The 23,486-nt window shown below is 43.5% G+C and overlaps 1 protein-coding gene across 5 annotated transcripts in view; it reads left to right on the top strand.

The window, feature by feature from the left end:
- Nell2 (neural EGFL like 2) overlaps positions 1-23,486 on the top strand; it is a 297,672-nt gene that overhangs the window by 36,478 nt on the left and 237,708 nt on the right. For all 5 annotated transcript variants that reach the window (XM_029469874.1, XM_029469878.1, XM_029469877.1 and 2 more), the window contains one exon: positions 19,417-19,567. In XM_029469874.1, the coding sequence (XP_029325734.1) occupies positions 19,417-19,567 (151 nt within the window). The remainder of the gene's footprint in view (positions 1-19,416; positions 19,568-23,486) is intronic.

The raw sequence follows: 23,486 nt of genomic DNA, 5'->3' as shown, positions 1-23,486 counted from the left end.
AGAGAGAGAGAGACAGAGAGAGAGAGACAGAGAGAGAGAGACAGAAAGAGACAGACAAACAGACAGACAGAGAGACAGAGAGAAAGAGACAGAGACAGAGAGAGAGAGACAGAGAGAGAGAGATGACTAAACATAGATTTTATTCACCTGTTGTTTTTCATTTTGTATATCTATCATTGTGAGGTGGCCTATGGTGACTAAAAGTGTAATTTTCACCACTTGTCATTGTACCATGGAATTATTGAATGGGAATTAAAAAAAAAAAAAAACAACTCGCCAAACCCCCAACAAACAACTACCAAAACCCAGAAGCAAGCAAACAAACAGAAACTTGCTACCAGGTGAGTTCTCAGAAAAGGAGGCCATTCCCAAATAGCCACATCCCTTGAATTTTAGGCTATGTCAGGTAGGGGAGACGTTGGACAGGTAAGATTTGAGTTCGTTTGGGGGGATTTGCACTGTAGTGGAGGAGGCCATGATCATGTTAGGCTGTTGGCCATACCATGGGCTGCCTGAATTACCATATTTTCCACCACACTGGTGTGGCGGTGAAGAATCAGTCTCGGCTACCAACTACCCAAGTCTGTGGTGGATATGGAATGAGGGACGATCTTAGGTGCTCATTTGTTGAGCCAATGATATAAGGAAGGAGATTCAAGACAGATGTACACTATTTATAAAGAGATGGAGTTTCAAGATTTGGTTACTTGGAAGCTTGCACGTGACCTGGGTTGGTGAGGGAGAGTGGTTTGGGATGAGGTTGAAAGGATTGTTAGAATTAGACACCATCAAGTCAGAAAGTCTGACCTGACCTGAAACATATGTCCTTTAAATGTGTGCCACTGGTCACAGAAATACCAGGAAAACTGTGGGTTAAACAGTGTCCCAAAGTCCATCTGACAGAAGAGCTTTGTTTCTAGATGGAGCCCAGTACTCTTATTGGTGTGTGTCTTAGAGCTTCTATTGCTGCAATGAAACACCATGGCCAACACAACTCGAGAAGGAAAGGGTTCATTTGGCTCACACTTTCACAGCACTGTTCATCATCAAAGAAAGTCAGGAGAGGAACTCAAGCAGGGAGGAACCTGGAGTCAGGAGCTGATGCAAGAAGCCATGGAGGGGTGCTGCTTACTGGCTTGCTCCCCATGGCCTGCTCATCCTGCTCTCTTGTAGAATCTAGGACCACCAGCCTAGGGATGGCACTGCCCACATTGGGCTTCACCTTCCCCCATCAGTCACTAATTAGGAAAATTTCCAACAGGCTTAGCTACAGCCTGGTCCCATGGAGACATTTTTTCAATTGTGGTTCCCTCCTCTCTGATGACTCTAGTTTATGTGAAGTTGACCTAAAACCATCCAGGACAGCATGGCAAGAAGACTTAATTTCTTTTTCAATAGTTTCATTATGAAAACCTTTTACAGCCTTGGGGGCAATCTAGTTGTCTGTGATAAACTACGCTAACAAAAGCAGCCTAAGAGAGAAAGGGGTTATTCTGGCACATGGTTCTAGGTTCAATCTAATGACAGGGAAACGAAGGTAGCAGGAGCTGAAGGCAGCTGGTCACATCACATCACGCCAAGTCACGTCACGCCATAGTGCACCACTTCCAATCACACCATGCCACACCACATCACGTCACCTTATGTCACATCACCAGGAACAAGCAGAGAGCAGTGAGTGCCCACCTGTGCTCACCTTGCTTCCTCCGTCTTACCATCCAGGATGCCATGCACAGGAAATAGTCCTATCACAATTCAGAAGAGTCTAAGCACCTCATTTAACACAGTCTACATGAGCCATCACAATTGTGCCCAGACACCCAGAATCTAGATTCTGTCAAATGGACAATTAACTTAGAACAGCACCTTTGTAAAGGAATTTTTTGCCAGGAGACTGATTTCTCCTTTAATGAACCTGATGCTTTAATTTTACTTAAAGCATTTGTTTAGAGTTCACTAAGGTCACTAAAGACAGATGCAAACACTCGGTAGTATCACAGGTAATACAGCCATGGAGAGTATTTCTCCACAGATGGTCACACTGAGAGCAGGAAATGATCTAATGCGAATTCATCACTTGGCATGTGGGGAGGTGTGGGAGAGCCCAGAATTAAACCCTCATCACACTTGGAATTGCTATCTTGCAGCCGTCACTCCCTCCTCCATCTCAGATGGTGAGGCACTGCCACACACTGGCAAAAGAAAGCTCCATAGATTGACAGATCCCCACTCAGTTGACAAACTGGATACAGCGGTGGCTGTTCCACCCTGATGTGGCAGGCCAAAGTGGCTTCTCTTACACTCTGTCATTTTCCTGTCCCTTGGAAAGGATTATGAAAACGTAAGTCATCAGCTCTGCTGAAAATGTCGTCCACGTGTCCTGTTACCTGGACTTGGCTGCTTATTTACATTCTCACTGTTTATCATACCAATTTGAATACAGATAATCAAAATGTGAATGTGTGTTCTTGCATGTGGATATGTATAATGCAGTAATTGAGAACTCTCCGCAATCCAAGCGTGGCTTGAGGTGTTTTATATGCATACAGCCACGGCAGAGGACCCATGTTCTATTGTTATTTCCGGTTTACAGCTGGGAGTGAAAGCAACCAAGGTTCGGAGATGTTCAGTTATTCCAACCCTCATGTGTACACATGCCATTCATAGTAGGGTACCTATAGGAAGTTATAATGCACTGAATATGCATTTTACAGAGCTACAAGGAAGTGCTTTGAATGCCTTCCCCATAAAGAGATGCTCATTTTTTAGTAGACAGATATGTTTACCCCAGTTTGAACACTACAAAAAATTAAACACTTCAATGGTACTTCATAAATATAACCAAATTTTAAGTATCAGATAAAATATTAAAAAAACACAAGTGATTACTCAGAGCCTCCTTGGATTTAGGCTGTAAAGGACTTAGGCTTACCTGTGTAACCTGAGTAATTCCTGTCTATGTTATTTACAAAATCACCTAAAAATTTAAATTGCATCTTAAAATTAATGCAGAAATTAATTTGTGTCTATAGGTGCAGGTGCCAGGGGACAGTTCGTAGGCTTTGGTTCTCTCCTCCCACCGAGTATGGGCTCAAACTCACATTGTCAGGTGTGGTGGCAAGTGCGTGAACCACCTCTCCGGCCTCATGCAAACATTTCTTTTGTACAGTTTTTATACATGAGTAGAGCAACTAACCTTTTCCCGACATTCTCAACAATGTAGCTGAGCTCCCTGACCTGTCAAGGCTGTTTTCTCTGATGTCATTTCCGGCTTGCTTTTGGAATATTGGGGACACCGTCCTAAAAATTCTGGCACCGTGTTCCCTAGGGTGTCATCACCTCTGGACATGATAGTTGTGTGCTTCACCGTCTAAATACTAAAAAGTCCAAGGACTTGAAATGAGACCCCCTTGGACGTTGGTTTTCAGAGGCAATTAAAATGCTAGGGAGCCTGCGCTACTGTCACTGGCCTGGAATCCCACATCTATAGGAGGCTCAAGCAGCAGGGCCAACCTGGACAACTTAGTGATACTCAGTCTCAAAATAAAAAAGTAAATGAGGATGGGCTTATAACTCAGTGGCACAGGGGCTGCTTAGTGTGCACAAGGCCTACAACATCACACCTGTGACATGGCTGACAGAGTGACAGTGACAGGGTGGGTTCTGGGGTTCTAGTTTGGCTTGCCCGCATTGTCTGTGCCTCACACAGGCTTCTCAGGAGCACACGGAGCACCCCCCTTCCCCCGCACAGGTTTTGCAGATGCCATTTTGCTCTTTACCCTCATAGTTTTGGGATGCTGTTCTTCAATGATTTCTGTTTCTTCTTTAAGAAAACTTGGGAGTATTATAATAATTGCAATATTATATAATGTTATGTTATATTATAACAATAATTACCATTACCAAAAATGGGACAGAATGATAGGACCTCAGCAAGCAGGAAGTTAAGAACTGCAAAAGTATTTGGAAATGTAATTGACCGACTTGAATGTTGGCATGTTTGGTTTACTATTTTATTGGGTTTTTATAGCTCTACCGCCCTTCCAACTTTCCCAACACTAGGTAGGAGAGAAAGAAGGTTAGAGAGAAAACTTCAGCCAACAAAATAGACAACTTCTTGATGATACGGGGTGTTGGGTTCCTTGGGCCAAGTCCAATCTTCACAGTCAGGTTGTCTCTTCGTTCACTTTGTTTGCTCATGATCACTTGACAAACAGCAACAGCAGCAGGGGGGCAGCAGCCCTTCCCCCCCCCCCCCCCCCCCCCCCGTTCTTCTTCAGAGTGCTTCCCACCTCTCTTGGGGCTCTGGCATTTTTCCCCTCTTCAGAGTCCCCAGAATTCAATATGTAAACTAACTGCAGCTGGCAGACGTCACACTCCTCCTAGAGCATAAGGCAATGATAGTTTAATGGCTGTGGACAAACCGAAGCAGCCCCATATCCCAGACCTGGGACTAAAACAAAAACACACGCACCATGATCGTTTGTGTATGCTTGGCCCAGGGGGTGGCACTATTTGGAGGTGTGGCCTTGTTGGCATGGGTGTGTCACTGTGGGTGTGGGCTAAAGAGCCTTAAAAGAGCCTTGTCCTAGCTTTCTGGAAGTCAGTCTTCTAACAGCCCTCAGATCAGATGAAGATTTAGAACTCTCAGCTCCTCCTGCACCATGCTTGCCTAGATGCTGCCATGCTTCTGCCTTGATGATAATGGACTGAACCTCAGAACCTGTAAGCCAGCTCCAATTAAATGTCATCCTTATAAGAGTTGTCTTGGTCATGGTGTCTGTTCACAGCAGTAAAACCCTAACTAAGACGTGCAAATAACATTAAATAGTTTTTTAAAGGAACCAAAATTCTCACCACACTTGAACTGACTTTCACTTTATTTTTGTTTTAATAAAAGGACATTTAAATTATTGTTCCGCAGACTTTGATTTCAGAGGCAGCCACCTCCACACTCAGCTGCACTGACACCTAGGTGAGTGATGCCACAGGTTCTCAGCATGCTACCTAGCTCCCAGTCAGCCTGTAGGAAATCCTGTCTGTCAAGTGTTCATCTGGTAGCTGTAATGTGAAGACTAAGTTCAGAGTCTGGAGCGGACCGTCAAGGCTCGTGATCTGGCAAGCTCAGGCAATGCTTCTCAAAACGCAGAAACTGCACCGCAGGGAACATTTGGCAGTTCCTGGAGATATCTGAGATTTTCATCATTAGGATGTCATGCTTTCTGTGGTTAAGAAGCTGATAGCATGCACAGCAGGAGGCAGAGCCTCCCACACGAAAGAACTACCTGGTCCAAGATGTCAGCGACCTGAGGTTGAGGACTTCTGACGTAGGGTCAGATCCTTACATGTCTCCATAAAACAAGATGCTAACAATTGTTACTCAGCTGCCATAGACAGAACTAGAAAACCCTTCCCATGGTAACCTTTGGTATTCAGTCAGCAACTATATGTGGAATCCTTACGGTATGTCTGACATAATCCTAGATGTCAAGTATCCAGCGGGCGTAAGCTGGATACCCCCGCTGGATACTTGACTACCATCAGCCCTCCTGCATTCCACATTCTGCCTCTCTCATCGTGTGCTGTCTTCCTTACCTCTCATTCCTTTTGAAAACGCTTATTCCACACCTGGCAGAATGCAGTCAGATTGTCAGTGCAGAACAGTATCAGCCCCTGCTTCCTGACACACACGTCTCAGCCTCAGCACCCAAAGGCTCTCACCCTCAGACATATACAAGCACCACCGGTATCTCCAAACATGCTTTGCACTTAGGGAGGCCTCCTGCATATCTGTGGTAGTACCCAGCTTGGAGTGCCACCTTTGCCCCAGATTTTGTTCTTGTGTTGTGCCACCATGGATACCCTGGTTTTTCCTCATCTGTTCCGGAACTTCCGAGTCTTCTGTACTCTTCCTCTATTCCTGTAAATCTATTGGGAGAATGTCAGGCTGAATGCAACCTGGGGCAGAAGTGGTTCCCTTCCCAAGGGTGCTTTGTAGAGGGGAGGTGTCCTATCTTAAGTGGGCAGGTCTATTATGTGTTCCCCTAAAGGCTAAGCGGTTTTTGGTGGACTGTGCCAGCAGGTCAAGGCTTTGTATGGCTTCCTATGCCATCGACTTCCAGTCCCTGAGCCTCTCTGACCAGGACAGGGGACACAGGATGTGCTCCCTAGTCGCAGAACTGATTGTCATTCTCTGTTACTGCTGTCTGGTTTCCTAAGAAAAGCCCCGCAGTGCCACATGCCAACTGAGTCAGAGCTGCTCCGTATGTTCTACTCTGTTTGCCCAGTGCATGTGACTGCGTTTTGCTTTAATTTCTTCTTAGCCCCTCAGCTCCCCATGTTACACAGTGTCTCTGGCAAGGCTGCTCTCAGAACTGTGTTCTAGTCCTAACCACCTGTCTAGACTCCTTCCACTCCCCCCACCCCTCCCTCCCACATCACATATGCTCAAGCAATCTGAAGTGCTGTAGGTCCGTGAACATGCCGCCATCTTTCTTTGTATCTCCATGCTTCACATTCACTGCTTCTTCTGCCTGGGTTTTCCAACTGCTCTAAGCCCAAATTCACCCTCACCTCGCAGATTGTGAGATTTGAAACTGCTCCTTCAGAATCTATTCGGCAGCTCGATCGTGTACCCTCTCCTGGCTTCTGTATGTCTTTCTGGCCCGCCAAGGTGCCAAGCACTTCAGAGTTCAGACTACTAGACTCATTAAACTAGAATATTATGGATTCAGATTCACTGCAGCATGGTCTAGCAGACTGGATCTTCCGAGGGCCTGAAACTAACGTTGTAGTAAGAATGCACACCGAGGTTCTAAAAACAGATCTACTAATGATGTCTTCAAATACGGCTGCCTTTCAAAATTGTAGGATAACCATAGCATAAGTTGTGCTTACAAGAAAGTATGTGAATAGACCCTCGGTGTACATCTTCTGTCAGAATGAGAACAAGAATAGTCTGTGTCTAGTCTCCAGAGTGAACGAGAGACCACTTAGATAACAGAGGGGTGGCGTGGGCATAAGGGAAGAGGTGAATCAATCACTGGGTGTTACTATGAGGATCGATTAGCTACCCTATCAGTCACAGTATCTGTGTAATTAGCCCGCTTAGTCTTCCAAATGCTGACAGGGAAGTGACTGTGCCTAAGCAGAACATGAGCCAAAGAGGAAGAAGTTTACGACTTGGTCCAGGGCTCAGATCTGAAAAGCCAGGATGGCAGAAAGCAGCATGTTTAAAACTCTGCTCAGATATTAACGTTTCAAAAGAATTTTAAATCCTAACAACTTTCCTGGCCTGGACTAATGAGATAGGTGAGCCTGGTAATTAGTATGGGTTATGCCTCCCAGGACTTCTCCATAAACCTTTGTGCAGGACAAATTATGTTTGCCTGGGAGATTACAGGTATTGCCTGGAGCTGTGTGCTGTGTCCGCAGCTGTTAGCCTTGCTTCAGTGATGAGTTAGGAGAGAGGGGGGTGACTTATTCTTATGTATTGAAGATAGGCATGCTGTTTTATCAGCTAAAGCTTGGAAAGAAATATTAATTTAAATCCATTCAACAAGTATCTATTGGATCTTGTCTTCTGTCCTGGGTTATAAGCACGGGTATTTATCCTGGTAGGAGAGAGGTTGAGTAGATAGTTCTTACCCTCAAGAAGATTAAAACCAGTCTTTTTGAGAATGTAAAACTGGCATTTAAAGTAACCACACATGAAATAGACATCAGAACCCAGAGCTACACTGAATACTAGTGACAAAATACAGTAACCTGTGTACCTTTGGCCCACACAGAAGGAAGAAAGCACCAAGAACACAGCATAGCAGAAGCTAAATACCAACTGCAGAATTATTGCAGGGATCATTGCAATGCCCTGTGCTCCTTTCTCTGTTTAAAGAGCATAAAATGTAACAAAGATATTTTTTAAATATACTACTGTGTAGAATCTCGAGATTTTTGCCCAAGTTTTAAAATTCAAATCATAGCACAAAGAGAGAAGGACAGGGAAGCAGTGGTGTGGATTTGCTAAAAATTCTGAATGTTCTGAGCAGGTCAGGTCACAACTGTCCCTTCACTGCAAAGCAACTGAGAAGACAGGGCTCAGCGCTCTGGATTCCAGAAGGTGAGTCTGGTCATTCGGTTAGGAGTCATTTCCTCTTCCGGTCCTCTTCTAGCGTCTCTGTCGCCTGAGTCCCCCTGTCCCCCTTGGGGGCAGCGGGTGAGAAGGTGCAGAATCAATGGCACAGACTCCAATAGCAGGTGAGAATGTGGCCGCAAGCTTGTTTATTCAATCTCAGAGAGCACCCTTTATACCCTCTACCCGCATCCCATTGATCCCTAGCAAGCTATCCTCTAAGTGGCTGTTCCCAATTGGCTGTCATTGTCTATGTCACCAATCTTTAGGCTCCCAGGCAGGCTTCAGTTTGGCCCTCATATGGAAGTTGCTTCTCTGGCTGTGCGGCCCCACTTGCTGTTTACCAACTTTGTGTGGCAGTGGTCACTGCCCTGGCAGCAGGGCTTTTCTGTTCCTCCTGCAGTGTCTCTAAGATAATATTCTGATCCCACTGACCATTTGGGGGGTGGATTTTACTTGCTCTTTTCTAGAAACATGCTTATCTTTCAGAAGACCAAGTTCTGTTGTTCATTTAGGCTCTCTAGCCACTAAACAGGCTTCCTCAGTGGTTCCAGCCTCAGCACCTGCCTGTGTGCCTCAACTGTGGACTGTGATCTATATGTGTAAGTGAAGTAAGCCCTTTTCTCACCAGTTTGGATTTTTATTAGTGCCCCAGCCATGCCTACAAGCCAGCCCAATGCAGACAGTCACTCTCTCACTGGAGCTCTCTTCCCAGGCGACTCTAGGTCACACCAAGTTGACAAAGCTAGCAGTAATACTTTGTCCATCATTAACTATTATTGATGAAAACATCACTCGAAAATCATAACTTTCCACCCCTTGTCCCTAAAGTCTCACTTTATTTCATAATGTACAGCAGAATCTGACATTGAAATTCACAAAGGCTTTAAAAGTTTAAACTATCTTAATTGTAAGCTCCTAGAAGTCACGTAGCTCCCACACCTGGTATGGGTAGTGTTCAAAGATTATGACAAACGAGCCTTCCAATGCAAAACCAAACTCCAGCAGGGAAAACAATGGATTGTGCAGCTCCAGTAGCCAGCATCTGGGATGTGGAATACAAGCTTCCAGTCTCCAAAGGGCTTAGGGTATCACAGTAGCCTGCATCTGAGACTTGGAATACAGTATTCCAGGCTCCAAAGGGTTTTGGGGAATCAAAGTCCCTTGAGGAACACGTAATTCTTTTAACATCCCATAACTTAAGAATGATCACATAGATTTGTAACATGTACCCATTATTTGTAGCACATGCCCACTGATATTATTTCAGTTGGTGTTATACCACACAATAAAGAAACATAAGAAAGAAACCAGAAATATCTGCTTAGTGTATGTACAAATAAATACATTCTTAAGGAAATATGACATAAACACTAATGTCGACTACAGTCCTTGCTGCTATAAACTGTCACGTGGCCTTAACTGGTATTTATAACATTTCTCTACTCCACATTCTGTATTCCACCCTTAGCAAGCATTTCAGTGGGTCTCAGCTCTTTACTTAAGGGCCTGGGCCACTTACCATACTGACTCGATTGGATGTCAGGACACCTTAAAGGACCTCCTGTGCTCCAGACTGGACAGGCAGTTGTTTCCACTTGATCTGGATTACACATCTGTACATCCTAACACTGATACTTCTTACTTAGTCTGCTGACTTAAAGCTATCAGGAGCCAAAAGGGGCATGAAGAAGTCTGACCTTCCATTGGATGGAGTGTTTTGTTGTGTCTCCTGAAAGAAGCATTTCTTCTGAACCCCAAACTTCGAGGCCAGCTCAGTACAAGCTCATGGCAACCGAAAGCAGAAAACATCCTAGTGGGTCAACTATGGTTAATGGTGAACAGTACTATTCACATGTCCACCCTTTCATCCCTGTGACCATGAAGCCAGGATACAGAAGAAATGATATCCTAAACTGGATGCTGGTTAAAAGCACACACAGCCATGTGGAAAATACACCCCCTCTGCTGAAGCAACTTTTGATGAGCATTTCCAGGAGACACAAGTATCTTCTCATCTTTTGCCTACAAGGAGTGGTCTCTCCACATAGCTTTATCCATATATAGTTACTACTGATTTTCCAATCATGCTCCTCTTTAGGTCCTAACAATCCAGTGAAACCAGTGGATTGCACTCATGAGTCAATATATAACCACCTATTGGTCCACTTCTCCTTTCAGGAAAAATGCATGAAGATGTATACTTCCAAAAATTCTATCTGCTGCGAGTATTACTTTCCTGCAATGTCCTTCATAGTCGTCCCACAAAGGCATTCTAATGCCATAGATGTCTTTTTTGGTACCTGCATGGTGTGCAGATCCATCAGTGAGACAGTCTTCTCCCCGGTCAGCTGATTATAGGGTATATGCTCCATGAGACCCAATTAATCAAACACTAAACCATGGCTCCCACTCAGATCCCCCCCTTTTTTTTCTTCTGACTCCATGGTTGCACTTCTGTTGGCAGGTGTTTCTTGGCCCTGAATCTCCAGCTTGCTTGTGTCTCCATTACAACAAAAGCTTCACTTTCACAGCTGCTCGCAGTGGCCTCTCCGACCTCTTTAAAGAATCCAGCACATTGCTGCCCTCGTTTCTTTTCAACCTCAGCACAAGATTCCATGATCCTTTCAATCTTGTAAACTCATACCCACAAAACCAGGACAGTGTGAATAACGATGTCAACGTTTTACAGGAGCCGGTTTTCTAGCCTGCCTCCCACCAAATCACAGCTGCATGAAACACATGCTGTGTTTCTTCAAGGATGACTCTGGGAAAACACCTCCCGAGGTGGTCATGTTTGATACTTCTTACTTAGCTAGGAGCTAAGTAAGTTTGATACTTCAAACTTAGCTAGGAGCTAAGTTTGGTCTTATTGCTGTGAAGAGACATCCTGACCACTATAACGCTTATAAAGGAAACCATTTAATTGGGACTGGCTTACAGGTTCAGAGGTTCAGTCCATTATCATCATGGAGGGAAGCATAGTGACACACAGGCAGACATGGTGCAGGAGAAGGAGCTGAGAGTTCCTCGATCTGCAGGCAGGAAGAAGAAACTGTGAGCCCTACTGGGCATAGCTTGAGCATGAGACCTAAAAACCTGCTCACAGTGACACCCTTCCTCTGACAAGGCCACACCCACTCCCATAAGACCACACCTCCTAATAGTGCCACTCCCAAAGGTCCAAACATTCCAACCCATGAGTGTATGGGGACCATTCTTATTCAAACTACCGCTAAACCTTTACGTGGAATTCTCAGTTTATGCTTCCTCTGATCAAATAAATTAGCATTTTCATAAATTATAGCCTCTGATAGAGAAGGTCTTGTTCTCGTAGTGTCTTGTGTATTCTTTCAGTGTAGGAGTCTTTTCTTTAAAGGTGCCATAATCTCTTTAGTAATCACACCTGCTTTTGAACTGCCTTGTCAGTTCAAATAATTAATAATCTCTCTCATAGTCACTGCTGCTTTTGAACTGTCTTGTCGGTAACTTTCAACTTATATTCTTTTCCTCACTGAACTGTACATGTTTCATATCTGTTCGTTCTCTGTCTTGCTGTCTCTCGCTGGAGACGTGGATGAGGTCAGGAGCAGTAACGGAAATGAGATCTTTTCTTAAGATTCCTTTCATTGAGCAAACGAGTCCTTTGCTTTAAAATTCAGCCATAGCAAAGGACTCAGGAGCGCAGACAGATATTTTCTAACCATTACATGATGAGTCTCTCATCAATTTCTCAAGAAGAGTTTTTGTTCCCCTCTGAAATCTCAGGAGCCAGGCCTCCACTGTCCACACTTCTCTCAGCATTCTGGTCTTGTGACCTTTCATCAAGTTAACTCACCAGTCTCCACTTAGAGATTCTCTAGGCAGACGTTCCAAACTCCTCTACCTACCAGTTTCCTAGGAAGAACATTCCCATGGTCACGTTCCTCACAGCATCAGTCATTTACTTCTTCATCGTAGTGTTCTGCATCAGTCACTTACCCCAGTGCACTTAACAAGAAGCAAGTTAAGAGAGGCAGGGTCAGTTAGGGCTTAGTTCAGGCACTGCAGCCCACGGTGAGGAAGGCTGGGTACAGCCGGAGTGAGGGACCGCTGGGTGCACACGTCCTCAATCAGGAGACGCAGAGAGACAGACGCTGCTGTTCTGCTCATGCTCCCTCGTCTTGTACCAAGTTGGACCCCTGTCCATGCACTGGTACCACAGACACTTAACGTGGCTCTTCCCAACTCAGCCCAGTTTACGAGGCACTCACAGTCATGCTCAGAGATTTATCTCCTGGTTGGTTCTGTTCTTGTCAAGTTGACACTTGGTTTTAACTCTCATCCATGCCTGTCAAGACCATGATGGGAACATACACTCTGCAGCACCATCCCATTCCTTTCCTGTCTGTTCAGCTAGCAGTCCTCCAACGAACCCTCCTACCTAGCCCATGCTTGAACATTTCTTCCTAAACACAGTCTTAACCAAGTAAAGATATAGAGTATGTTACTTTACAGATGGGAAAGCCCACTCATTGCTGCCAAGGGTCAGTCAGTGATGGGATTTAACATTACCTCTGTGGACCTATTTTTGTAAAAATATTTAAAGACTAAGTAGCAAATATGTGTATAGTTTGTAAGACTGATAATCTTTACTATTCTGCCTCATAAAGACAATTTCTTGATCATTATTTTAAAGACTGATTGCCCAGTGGGATGTCTGAGTGAGTCAGAAATTTGGGGAGCTGTAGTAAGCGGGGGGGGGGGTAGACTATGCTTTTCCAGAAAATGCATTGCTTACATAAGGAAGACACTTATTTATCTCTTATGTAACAATACAGAGCCAAGAGGTAGCAAGGGCTGATGGCAAATTTCCCATCTGAGATTGCCCTAAGTCCAAGGTTTGGTCAGTATTCTAATTCACACACCCTTGTCTTTATTGAAGTTCCTCCTTTTCTCCCCATATTACCAATGGAAAGGAAGAAGGGGGCGGTCAGTTTCCTTTTAGATCATAAAAGAGGATTGTAGCACCGGCTCCTTTTACACACATTCCACTGGACATTACACCACCTGGACACTGAGGCTGCAAAGGATAAGATGGAATAATGCAGTTTCTAAGTAGTATCTGTGTGCCAGAAAAGCAGAAGATTTCATTACCAGAGAGAAGAGGCGAGCCGTTTCTATTGGAGAACAATTAGGAGTCAGCCACTGTGTTACAGACAGCTCACAGTGTTGAAATATTACTGATCCTCACTTGCAGAATTCTCAGTGTGAAACTATGTAGCATGTATTTTGCATATACGAAGTGCTGAGTAAAAGTTTTTTTGAATTAATGAAAGTTGGCCGAACTGAGGGCAATGCTTCGTCTGGGAATGGTTATGTACAGGAAAATTCTGGCAGAAATGGGAGGACTTCATGCTTGCTGGGTGCTATGACGTGTACTTTAATACAATATCTTGTTATTATAACATTACGTGAAATGTTAGCCCACAGCCTAATCTGGTTTGGACACTTTATTCCACTGATGGCTCTATTCAGGGAACGTGGGAAGCCTTTGGAAGGTGGGTTCCAGCCAGACTTGGAATATTTGTACTTCCCGTTCTGTCTCTGCTTCCTGTTCCACGGAGTTGTGAGTATGAGGAGTCTCAGCCACAGTCTAACTGCCACGGATCTGCCTGCCTGTGTGCTTTCTCTGCTATGATTGAGTATATCATAAAAGGTCACAAACCAAAATGAGTCCTTCTTCCCTTATACGATTTAAGTTTTTCATCTGTCACAGAGACAAGAAAACTAATAGAGAATTCTCAGAGTAGCTCAGATAGCACCAGAGTTTAGTTAGCTTCTAGCAAGGTTAGATAGAACTAACCTTAAGAGCTAAGTTTAGATAGGAGGTGAATTGTGTATTTTATATAGTGGTAACACCAGCATTTAAATTGCTTGTTTAATTCAGAAACTCTCACAGTGGTGGGAAAACTTTAAGAAGGTAATTCAATGGGGTAAGAGATGAGACCAGAGGAATGATGGGGGTTGGGGTGGGGCCTACGGTTGGAACAGCCCATTAGTCCCTGTATCTCAGAGTGCAACAGGCCTCCTTCTGCAGATCCAGCATCTGGAGACCTCAGCAGGTTTCACCCATTCCAAAGGGGCAGTGAAACAGAAGATCTGACAAGGACCTGGAGTAGTAAAGTCTCCACCATGCAGCTGATGCAGGGCTGAGTGCAGGGGGCTCCGCTTGAGAATGAAGAAGGAGCCCAGCTCCGTGGAAGCCCAGAGCAGTGGGCTTGGGAAGTGATTCTTTTCTCAGAGGGTGAAGAGATTTCCAGAGTTCTTATTGAATTTCTGAGAGGCAACAATTCTTTCAAAATCTGTTTATTGTTATTGTTGATATTATTATTATTATTATTATTTCTCTGGCTCAGAGGACAGAAAAGGATGTGGAGAAAACAAGGACAGAAACTGACAGATTTTCACCTTCAGCAATTCTGTGCCGAGAAGCTCAGTACCATGCATTTCTTGTCATTTGGTAATGCCCTTTGGTGCTTTATAGAGCTGTTTTCTTTCTTAAAGTGAGAATAATCATGACAGAAACAGGTTTAATTTAGGTAGGGTGGCTAATTGTGATAAGTGAGACTTTGGTGTCTTGCTACTCTGAAATAATTTGATTATTATAATTAAGGAAGAAATATGAAAGAATAAACTCTCCAAATTGATGTCTTAGGTCAAACTGGCCTATTAAGGGAAGATGAAATTGTGTCTTTCAGCATCTCGCCTCTGCATAATTGGCAGGGCACTGTGTACTCTCTTTGGCTAGTCAGCAAAGATTCTGTTAGAATATCCTTGTGTAATCCATACTGGCACAATAAACAACCTTCACGCCATATGCATGTGAGACTGCTTTATAGCTTGTTATTCATTACACCTATTTATTAAGATGTATTAATACAATTTTGATGATCTATTATAGAAATCCCACTTTGACCCTATAAATATTGTATTTCTTTTTAAAAACAATCTTTCCACTTGTGACAACCAAGTTGTTGTCTATGTGTGAATTGAAATATATGAAATAATGCAAAGGAACACAATTTGAGAACTTATAAAATTGAGTGGTAAGGCATATTACGGTTATTAGCATTAAGTCAAATCAAAGCAGGTAAAATGAAGGGCTGTAAGAGGGCCTAGGAAGGTGCCTGCCATGCTAGTCAGAACTCACACAAAGGTAGAACCAGAGAAACTCTTCTATCAAGTTGTCCTGTGTCGGATCCTGATGTAGCTGTCTCCTGCGAGGCTATGCCAGTGCCTGGCAAATACAGAAGTGGATGCTCACAGTCATCTATTGGATGGAACACAGGGTTTGCAATGAAGGAGCTAGAGAAAGTACCCAAGGAGCTGAAAGGGTCTGCAACCCTATAGGAGAAACTACAATATGAACTAACCAGTACCCTCAGAGCTTGTGTCTCTAGCTCCATATGTAGGAGAAGATTGCCTAGTCAGCCATCAGTGGGAGGAGAGGCCCTTGGTCTTGTGAAGATTCTAGGCCCCAGTATAGGGGAATGCCAGGGCTAGGAAGTGGGAGTGGGTGGATTGGGGAGCAGGGAGAGAGGGGAGGGTATAGGGATTTTCAAAGAGGAAACTAGAAAAGGGGATAACATTTGAAATGTAAATGAACAAAACATCTAATAAAAAAAAGACAATATGACTCATAGTAAAGGTAACACTTGGTTCATTTAAACTAACCCAGAAGAGTAATATATACTTGGCACTGACTCAGAGGGCTTTCATTTTCTCTTTAGCTAGACAGAACTTTAGAAGGCTTTATACCTATAGGACCTTAACTTTTTTTTCTTGGAACAATAATTTTCAATAAATTTATATTTATAAAAAAAAGTTGTCCTGCATCTTCTGTATGATTGTTGTGGCATACACATGCTTGTGTGGACACACACACACACATACACATACACACACACACACACACACACACACACACATTCCATACTGATAAACTAATAATAATTAAAAATAAAAAAATGAAACGATATTTGTTATATATGAACTTTTAATACTTTGAACTCTAGAGGCATTTTATTGTGCCCTCCATGTATTATGACTAACTATATTTCATTTTATTTTATAAATGAAAATTTCAGTTTGCGGGTCGAATGATTTGTTTAAGGTCAACCAGTCAGCTGCTACATCTGGGCAGCGAATCTGGCCCTCATTTTTGTTTGATTTGCTCATTAATGCTTACACCCTGACTCATCAAATCAACATGTGCTCATCATAGTGAGGTTATGCACTATATGGCTATATGGTATGGGTCCAAATTTAAATTGGTATTGGATTTGGGAAAGACAATTGATGTTGGTTTTGGTTTGATGAGAGTCAGAGGTCAGACAGAGTCAGTCTTCAGGAGCCTGTGCATGCTCTCTGCTCTCAGCCTGATAGTGAGGAACATATGCATGTCAATTAGCTGTGGTATCAGGAGGCGTGGTCTGTCCAACCAATGGCTGTAAACTAATCCCAGGGAACTTAGTGACTTCTACTGTACAATTATTGCACACCTTTTTCCTTTTTAAAAATATGTATTTATTATATGTGTCTGAGTACAGGGTCTCTATCGTCAGACACACCAGGAAAGGGCATCGGATCCCATTACAAAGGGTTGTGAGCCACTCTGGACGAGCAGCCAGTGCTCTTGATCGCTAAGCCACCTCGCCAGCTCCTGAAGCTTTTCTTTCCTAAGGAATGTTTTCTTTTTAAATTTTAATTCACATCACTATAGTTAAAGATGAGGGCAAGTAGTTTGCGAGGTTATTCCATGGTAGGAATCCCACCGCCGTTCTGAAAAGCCCCGTTAATTCAGATATCATGAAAAACTTATTTATCTGGTCAGTACGCTTTTGTAAAAGTTAGCTTAAAATGAGGACTTACATACCCCTTGGCGTATGCATCACTGTGGTACTGAGGGGCTCTGTTGTGTGACCATAGGCAGCACCTTGTCCGCAGTTGGGTCCTGGATCTGCCACTTGAATTAGGTGGCTTGGTTCCTTATATGGACAAGCTTGCTTCTGGTGTTTCCAAATGCAGTCCAATCACAGCATGAATGGATTTGGGGATAACTATGATATGACCCCCAATCACCCCAGCCTTTCTTCTCTAATCTGCAGTTTATAATGAAATGGAGCCAAGAATCCCACATGTTACAGAGTGCTCTGAGGGCTAAATGAGATTATTTATGCTTAAAGGCTATTCAAACTGCACACAGTGTTAATCAAGTTGTTAAACTTGGCTTTTAAAACCGTCATGATTATTTTGCCTTTATAGTTTACACTATGAAAACGTTGAGAGGAGACCAAAGGCAATGGGCACTAACTGTGATAATAGTTCCAAGCTGGCGTGTTCCTAATCTGAATATAAGTAGCAACAGCGCCTAGCTAAAGTCTTCAAAGTACTAACCCGGTGACTCTTGAAGCATCAGTTGGCTATTCTGTCTCCAAGAGTGGATGGTATTTATAATTGAACCCACACTTTTTGCTGTCAGGTTATGGTGGATAAATTATTTTAAGGTTTTACACATTTCAGTAAGTGGGGACTCATTAGATTCACGGTGGCAATTGCTGTGATACGCTTTTAATTGGAAAAGAGGAAAATAATACTTGCCCATTTTTTGTTATTGAAAGACAAATAAATCTCTTCTTTACTTTACCGTCAACAGACTAAAAATGCTTGAGAGTTTCCATGTTCTGACAATAAGCTATCTGAAAAGAGAAATAGAGACATTGTGACTTGTACTAGCGACAAGAAGCTATTTAGAATAAATTTAAATTGGAGAAACGAAAGAGCTACACACTGAAAACTAGAGTATTGTTGTAAGGGTTGGAGGCAAATGGAAAGTTATCCTGTACTTGAGAATTCGAATATTTAATATTGTTAAAATAGTGCCATCACTGCAAATGACCCGATGAAAGGACTCAATGCAGTTCCACCACAAATTCCAATGACTTTTTTCAAAGAAACACAGGAAACGTCCTAAAATATGAAGATATACTAACAATTTCTGTGGCTTCAATGTGGTATCTGTTGCCCAGATCCATTTAAGAGAGTGAGACTTTGATAGTAAACCTAACTGTTATTAACCAGCAAGTGCACGTGGCTACTGGAAGCTGGGGATGGGCGTTCTGTATTCTTGTGGCTGCCTGTCTGCTTTGGTGGGCAAATTCTCCTAACTGAGGCATAACTGAGAAAAAGTGCACATCATTAAGGTGCACAACAAATAAATCCTACGTGTGTATACAGTTTAACAATCGTCACAAGCACACTAATGTAAACATCCCTCATGTAGGATCCATCCTTATACCCAGTTAGGTTTATGAACGATTCTCAGAAAGTGTGAAATAGAGTATTAGTAATGACCCTACTGCGCACTAAAGTGCACACAAGAGCCCAGGATACATTCAGAGTGCAAAGATTAAAACTTGAAGCCTTAGCCACCAGGCCGTCATAAAGAAGAAAGCTTCAGGCTTGTGGTGATCAGGAGCTTCAACAGTGGGGTTTTCCTGACCACCCAGCCCACTGCTCTCTCTGTCCTGACTCTCCCGGGTCTTGTCTGAATTTGGAATTCAAGACCAAACCATATGAAAGTGCCAAGTGAAGTTTCCCTTTTCCTAGGCAAACTTGCTAGGCTGAGTTTTCTCGAAGCCCGTGGAGGAGGGGGTGAAGTTATGTTCTATGTATTTCTTTCAACAAATATGGTGAGAAAAATTGATTTTCCTGTTTCATCCGCCTCACAGAAGGCTGAGAGTGACTAATTTCACTGATCTTTTCAAGACTCTATATATAGCGAGCCTTCTGGCTAAAGATACCACTTCAGAGAGAGGCTCACAGATTTAAATCCAGTTTTCTCCCAGGAGGTGTCAGAAAATCTACCTGGCTCTACTGTGGCCTGTCGCTTTGGTCTTGTAGGACCCACAACTCTTTGCCATCGTTACTGATGTAGCTATGGTAACAGGAGAAAGAATGTAAAGAGAAAAGTTGGGAGTGTTCAACTTCTGGGAAGGCTCTCTGATTTTTCTCTCAAAGATGACATACTTTAAAAACAGATTTCTAAACATATTCATTAATTCATATGATTTTGTGGTGCCCTGCATTGTATATAGCATAAGGTCTAATTAGGAGAACCTATCAATGGAGTCTAAGATTTGATATTTATGAGTTATTCTTTGATAAAGTTTTGAGAAAAGTATTGTTTGCATACCAAACTCTAGCACATTCTTACTGTGTGTTTATTATTTATTTAACTTTAGAGTCCCCCAGAAGCATAAAAGCATCCACTGCTACAGCTGAGCGGTTTTTCCAGAAGCTGAGAAATAAACACGAGTTCACAATCTTGGTGACCCTGAAACAGATCCACTTAAATTCGGGAGTTATTCTCTCCATCCACCACTTGGATCACAGGTAGGTGGAGCTTGTAATGTTTCTGGGGCCTTCTCTGTGGTGTTTGCATACAAAGGAGACATAAACACAAGCCCTTCTAGGAGGGGTTTGCGAGGGACTTTAAGACATAGAGTTTTATATATTATGCAGTACTGCATGCAGAGTTCTGCACAAACACACAGGAACCCATTGAATCTCAGCATGTCGGGAGCACACAAAAGTCCACTTCGAAGATGTATTTGGCAGTCCCTAAATCCCTCAAGGGCTATCCTCCTCAATGCGAACACACACATACATCTTAACTCCTGGTCATTACCCACAAAGGCCCAGTGACTTTTTCCTTAGGGAATGTGACTGTGGTATCAAGAACTTAATAGCCTTATAATTTTAATCATATACAGAGAACTTACCTGATAAGTTTCCGTACTTACGGATGTGTTCATGAGTGGGAACTGGGATGCTTATGAGCATTTTCTACTTTCTGTTTCATGTGAAAGGATCACTAGGAGAACTGGCAGGAGAGACTGAGAGAGGAGCTTCACCCATACACTTGACACATGTAGCTATAGATACACACATACTGAATAATACCCAAATACTGAATGATAGCTTACAATGACACAATTATCATTAATCGGGTTATTAATTAATAACAACTAATTGTTATTTAGTTATTAATAATAACTGGAAAATAATACTTTTGACAATGGAAATGTTCACAGGTTTATATTTGGATGCCTAGTCCGGTTATGTATTATCTATGAATTGGGCAAGTCACGTGGCTATCTGTGTCGCCAACTGCTTAGCTGAAAGGTGGGATGATAATGACAGCCCCTTCTTAGGTGGTCGTGAAAAGTAAAGTTTATAAACCCAAAGTGCTTTAGATACATAGTATTAATGATCTCCTTCAGATTTTTGGAAGAAAAAAAATTATTTGGTTCTTCTTATTGTAGATTAGGCAGTCTGAAACTTTTCAGATCTCTTCCAGATACTGATGGGCAAACGTAATCAAATGTACGAGAACAAAAGGCATCAAGTCTTAGAGGGGAGGGTTCTTGGTACCCTTGATCTTAGGGTTTGGGGGCTCCCTGCATTGCATCCTTAACCTCAAAGGATTATTTCACTGGCCTTGCTTTCCTCTGGGCTCTGACCTGTGGCAGAGGGGAGGGCGCCATGCAAGCACCCAGCTGGGAACTACTTAAACCACTGACCCCATCTCCACACAATTTTTAGAGATTTACACTTGCCCCTGGATTCTCTTTAGGTTCCCCTGGGATGAGGTCAGGTCTGAGCTTGTGGCACTGGGCCTCTGCCCATGTCAGCTGGGCTTTAGGGGAACAAGAGCGACACAAAATAAAGAAAGATCATTCCAAAGGAGACTAGCCTTCTATTGTGGGGAGTCATGCTGGGGATATTTCTCCTTGGTGAACTTGTAGATTTTTCCTCTCTGTGTGAACACATGGAACTCACCAAGCCTTCTCCCAGGTGCCAACACTTACTTACATGTGGGGGCCACCCTCAGCTTCCTTCGTGCCCTCTCTGCTGTGTGGTAGCCAGGTCTGACTGCATCCTTAGCTCATCATGTTCTTACGTTGAGTTCTACCTGATCACTGCTTCTGGGGTCTTTGTATTAATTCTGTAAGTTGTTTGCTTATTCAATTTATGTTTGTCTCCAATGTCAGCAAACTTTAGTGAAACAAACACCACCACATTTGTGATACAGGATATCTTTCCATTCTGTAAAGTATAGTTTATTTTTAAGGCATTCATTGTCAGTGAGATGACAACCATGGAAGAGTTGCTGTCAGCCCGTGCGTGCTCCCAGAGTTCATTCGCCATCTGTGTTGAATTGAGGTTAAGAGTGTAGCCCAGTAGGCAGCCTGCGTGTCTCATCACTTGCTCTACCACTCACTGCCCCTCTTTACACCTTGCGGTTCTCACCTGTGGATCCATATAAAATGTTAGTGCACACATCCACAGAAGCTCTGGAGTAGCACAAGGTCCACATGCTTATTCCCATCATATTGATGAGACAAACACACACCAGAGTGCCCCTTAGCTCTAGAAGACCTGGTGGGGAGAGCCTTCTACCCAGGCTGCACCACTATGAGGTGTACTGTCCGTGGGGAGTCATTAGGCCTCTCTTCTGCCTGTTTCTCTGCCACAGTACCACCTAACCTGCTACTGATAGCATCAGGATTATACTTATATGTGTTTGGATGCTCATACCCATGACCCATGTGCATGTACACAGCGGTGCCAGAGGAAGATGCCAGGTATCCTACTATATCACCCTTTGCCTAATTCTCTTGAGACAGCATTCCTCATTGAACCTAGAACTCACCATTTTCTGCTAGGGTTGCCGGCAGGCTAGCAAGCCACAGTCCTTGTATTGATTTCCTTCTCCCTACCCTGAGACACAGAATCCCAGGCTTATGCCTGGCTGTGCCTGGTGGGATGTGCACCTAGTTTCTCATGTTTGCACATCAAGCACTCTTGCCTGCCAAGACATCTCCCAGCCCCATCATTTTACTTCTTATCCAAGTGTTTAGCTTTATCATTTTCTGGACACGTATTTAGCTATTTCCTACTTTCAAACACACATAAAATGTAATCATAAGGTAGTTTGTGGGTGTATCCATGGGAACAGATAAAATAATGTGTCCATACAGATAGGCAGACAAGGCTCAGCTCACTGATAAAGAGTAAGCTGCCCTTGATAATGCTAGGCAATAGATGTTTGTCTGATGACCTTTTGATGGATATCTATCCTGATGGCCTCAGCAATTAAAGTATGGAGTTTTGTGGCATATGGTGGCTTCTTGCCACAGTAGACTCCAGAAGATCAAACTACAGCATTGCCAATTACATATGTCAGAGGGTGTCGATCTTTGAATTAGTTTTGGAACCCCAGAGTGCTTGTAATGTGTGGGGCAGTTATGTGCAACTGAGACTTTCTGTTGGTTTTCCATATAAATTGGTCTTCTTTCTGTACGTATGCCACTTCTAACTGGCAATGACTGGTGCAGATCTTATTTTCCGTTTCTGGTTCATAATAAGGGATCATCTATCACCTGCAAGAGGCTCACAGGGATGATTGAGTATGGGGATGTGTGAGTTTGGGTCACTTCCTCTGAGCACATACTCCTGAATCCACATTAGAAAGCTACAGGGCAAGAATCTGTGAGCTTAGACTACCTGGGATAAAGTGTCAAGAAGAAAACAGACACTGGTCGACAGTGTAATCTGAAGGGCTGATGTGAGGCATCCTCTGTCCAGACGGTCCCCTTTCCCTGTGCTAATTGCACTGAGCTATTGCTATCAGTGACAGGAAAGCAGGGAAATGGCAGGAAGTGATGGAAAGTGTGGAGATCCTGGCTCAGCTGTGAGACGAAGACCATGAGGAGAGTGCCAAACTGCACAGAGCTTGAGTGGCTGACTGCACAGAGGCTGAGTGTATGACCACATAGACGCTGAGTGTCTGACTGCACAGAGCCTGAGTGTCTGACTGCATAGAGCCTGAGTGTCTGACTACACAGAGGCTGTGTCTGACTGCACAGAAGATGAGTATCTGACTGAACAGTGCCTGAGTGTCAGGTTGCACAGTACCTGAGTGCCTGACTGAACACAGGCTGAATGTCTGATTGCACAGTGTCTGAGTGTCTAACTGCACAGAGGCTAAGTATATGACTGCACAGAGACTGACTGACGGCACAGAGGCTGTGTCTGACTACACAAGGCTGGGCCTGACTGCACAGAACCGGAGTGTCTGACTGCACAGAACCTGAGTGTTTGATTGCACAGAGCCTGAGTGTCAGATTGCACAGTTCCTGACTGTCTGATTACACAGAGCCTGAGTGTCTGACTGCACAGAGCCTGAGTGCCTGACTGCACAAAGCCTGAGTGTCTGACTGTACAGAGGCTGAGTATCTGACTACAC

This window comes from Mus caroli, chromosome 15, assembly GCF_900094665.2.
Source record: "Mus caroli chromosome 15, CAROLI_EIJ_v1.1, whole genome shotgun sequence".
In the NCBI taxonomy this organism is placed as follows: Eukaryota; Metazoa; Chordata; class Mammalia; order Rodentia; family Muridae; genus Mus; species Mus caroli.
This window is presented reverse-complemented; position numbering and strand designations above follow the sequence as displayed.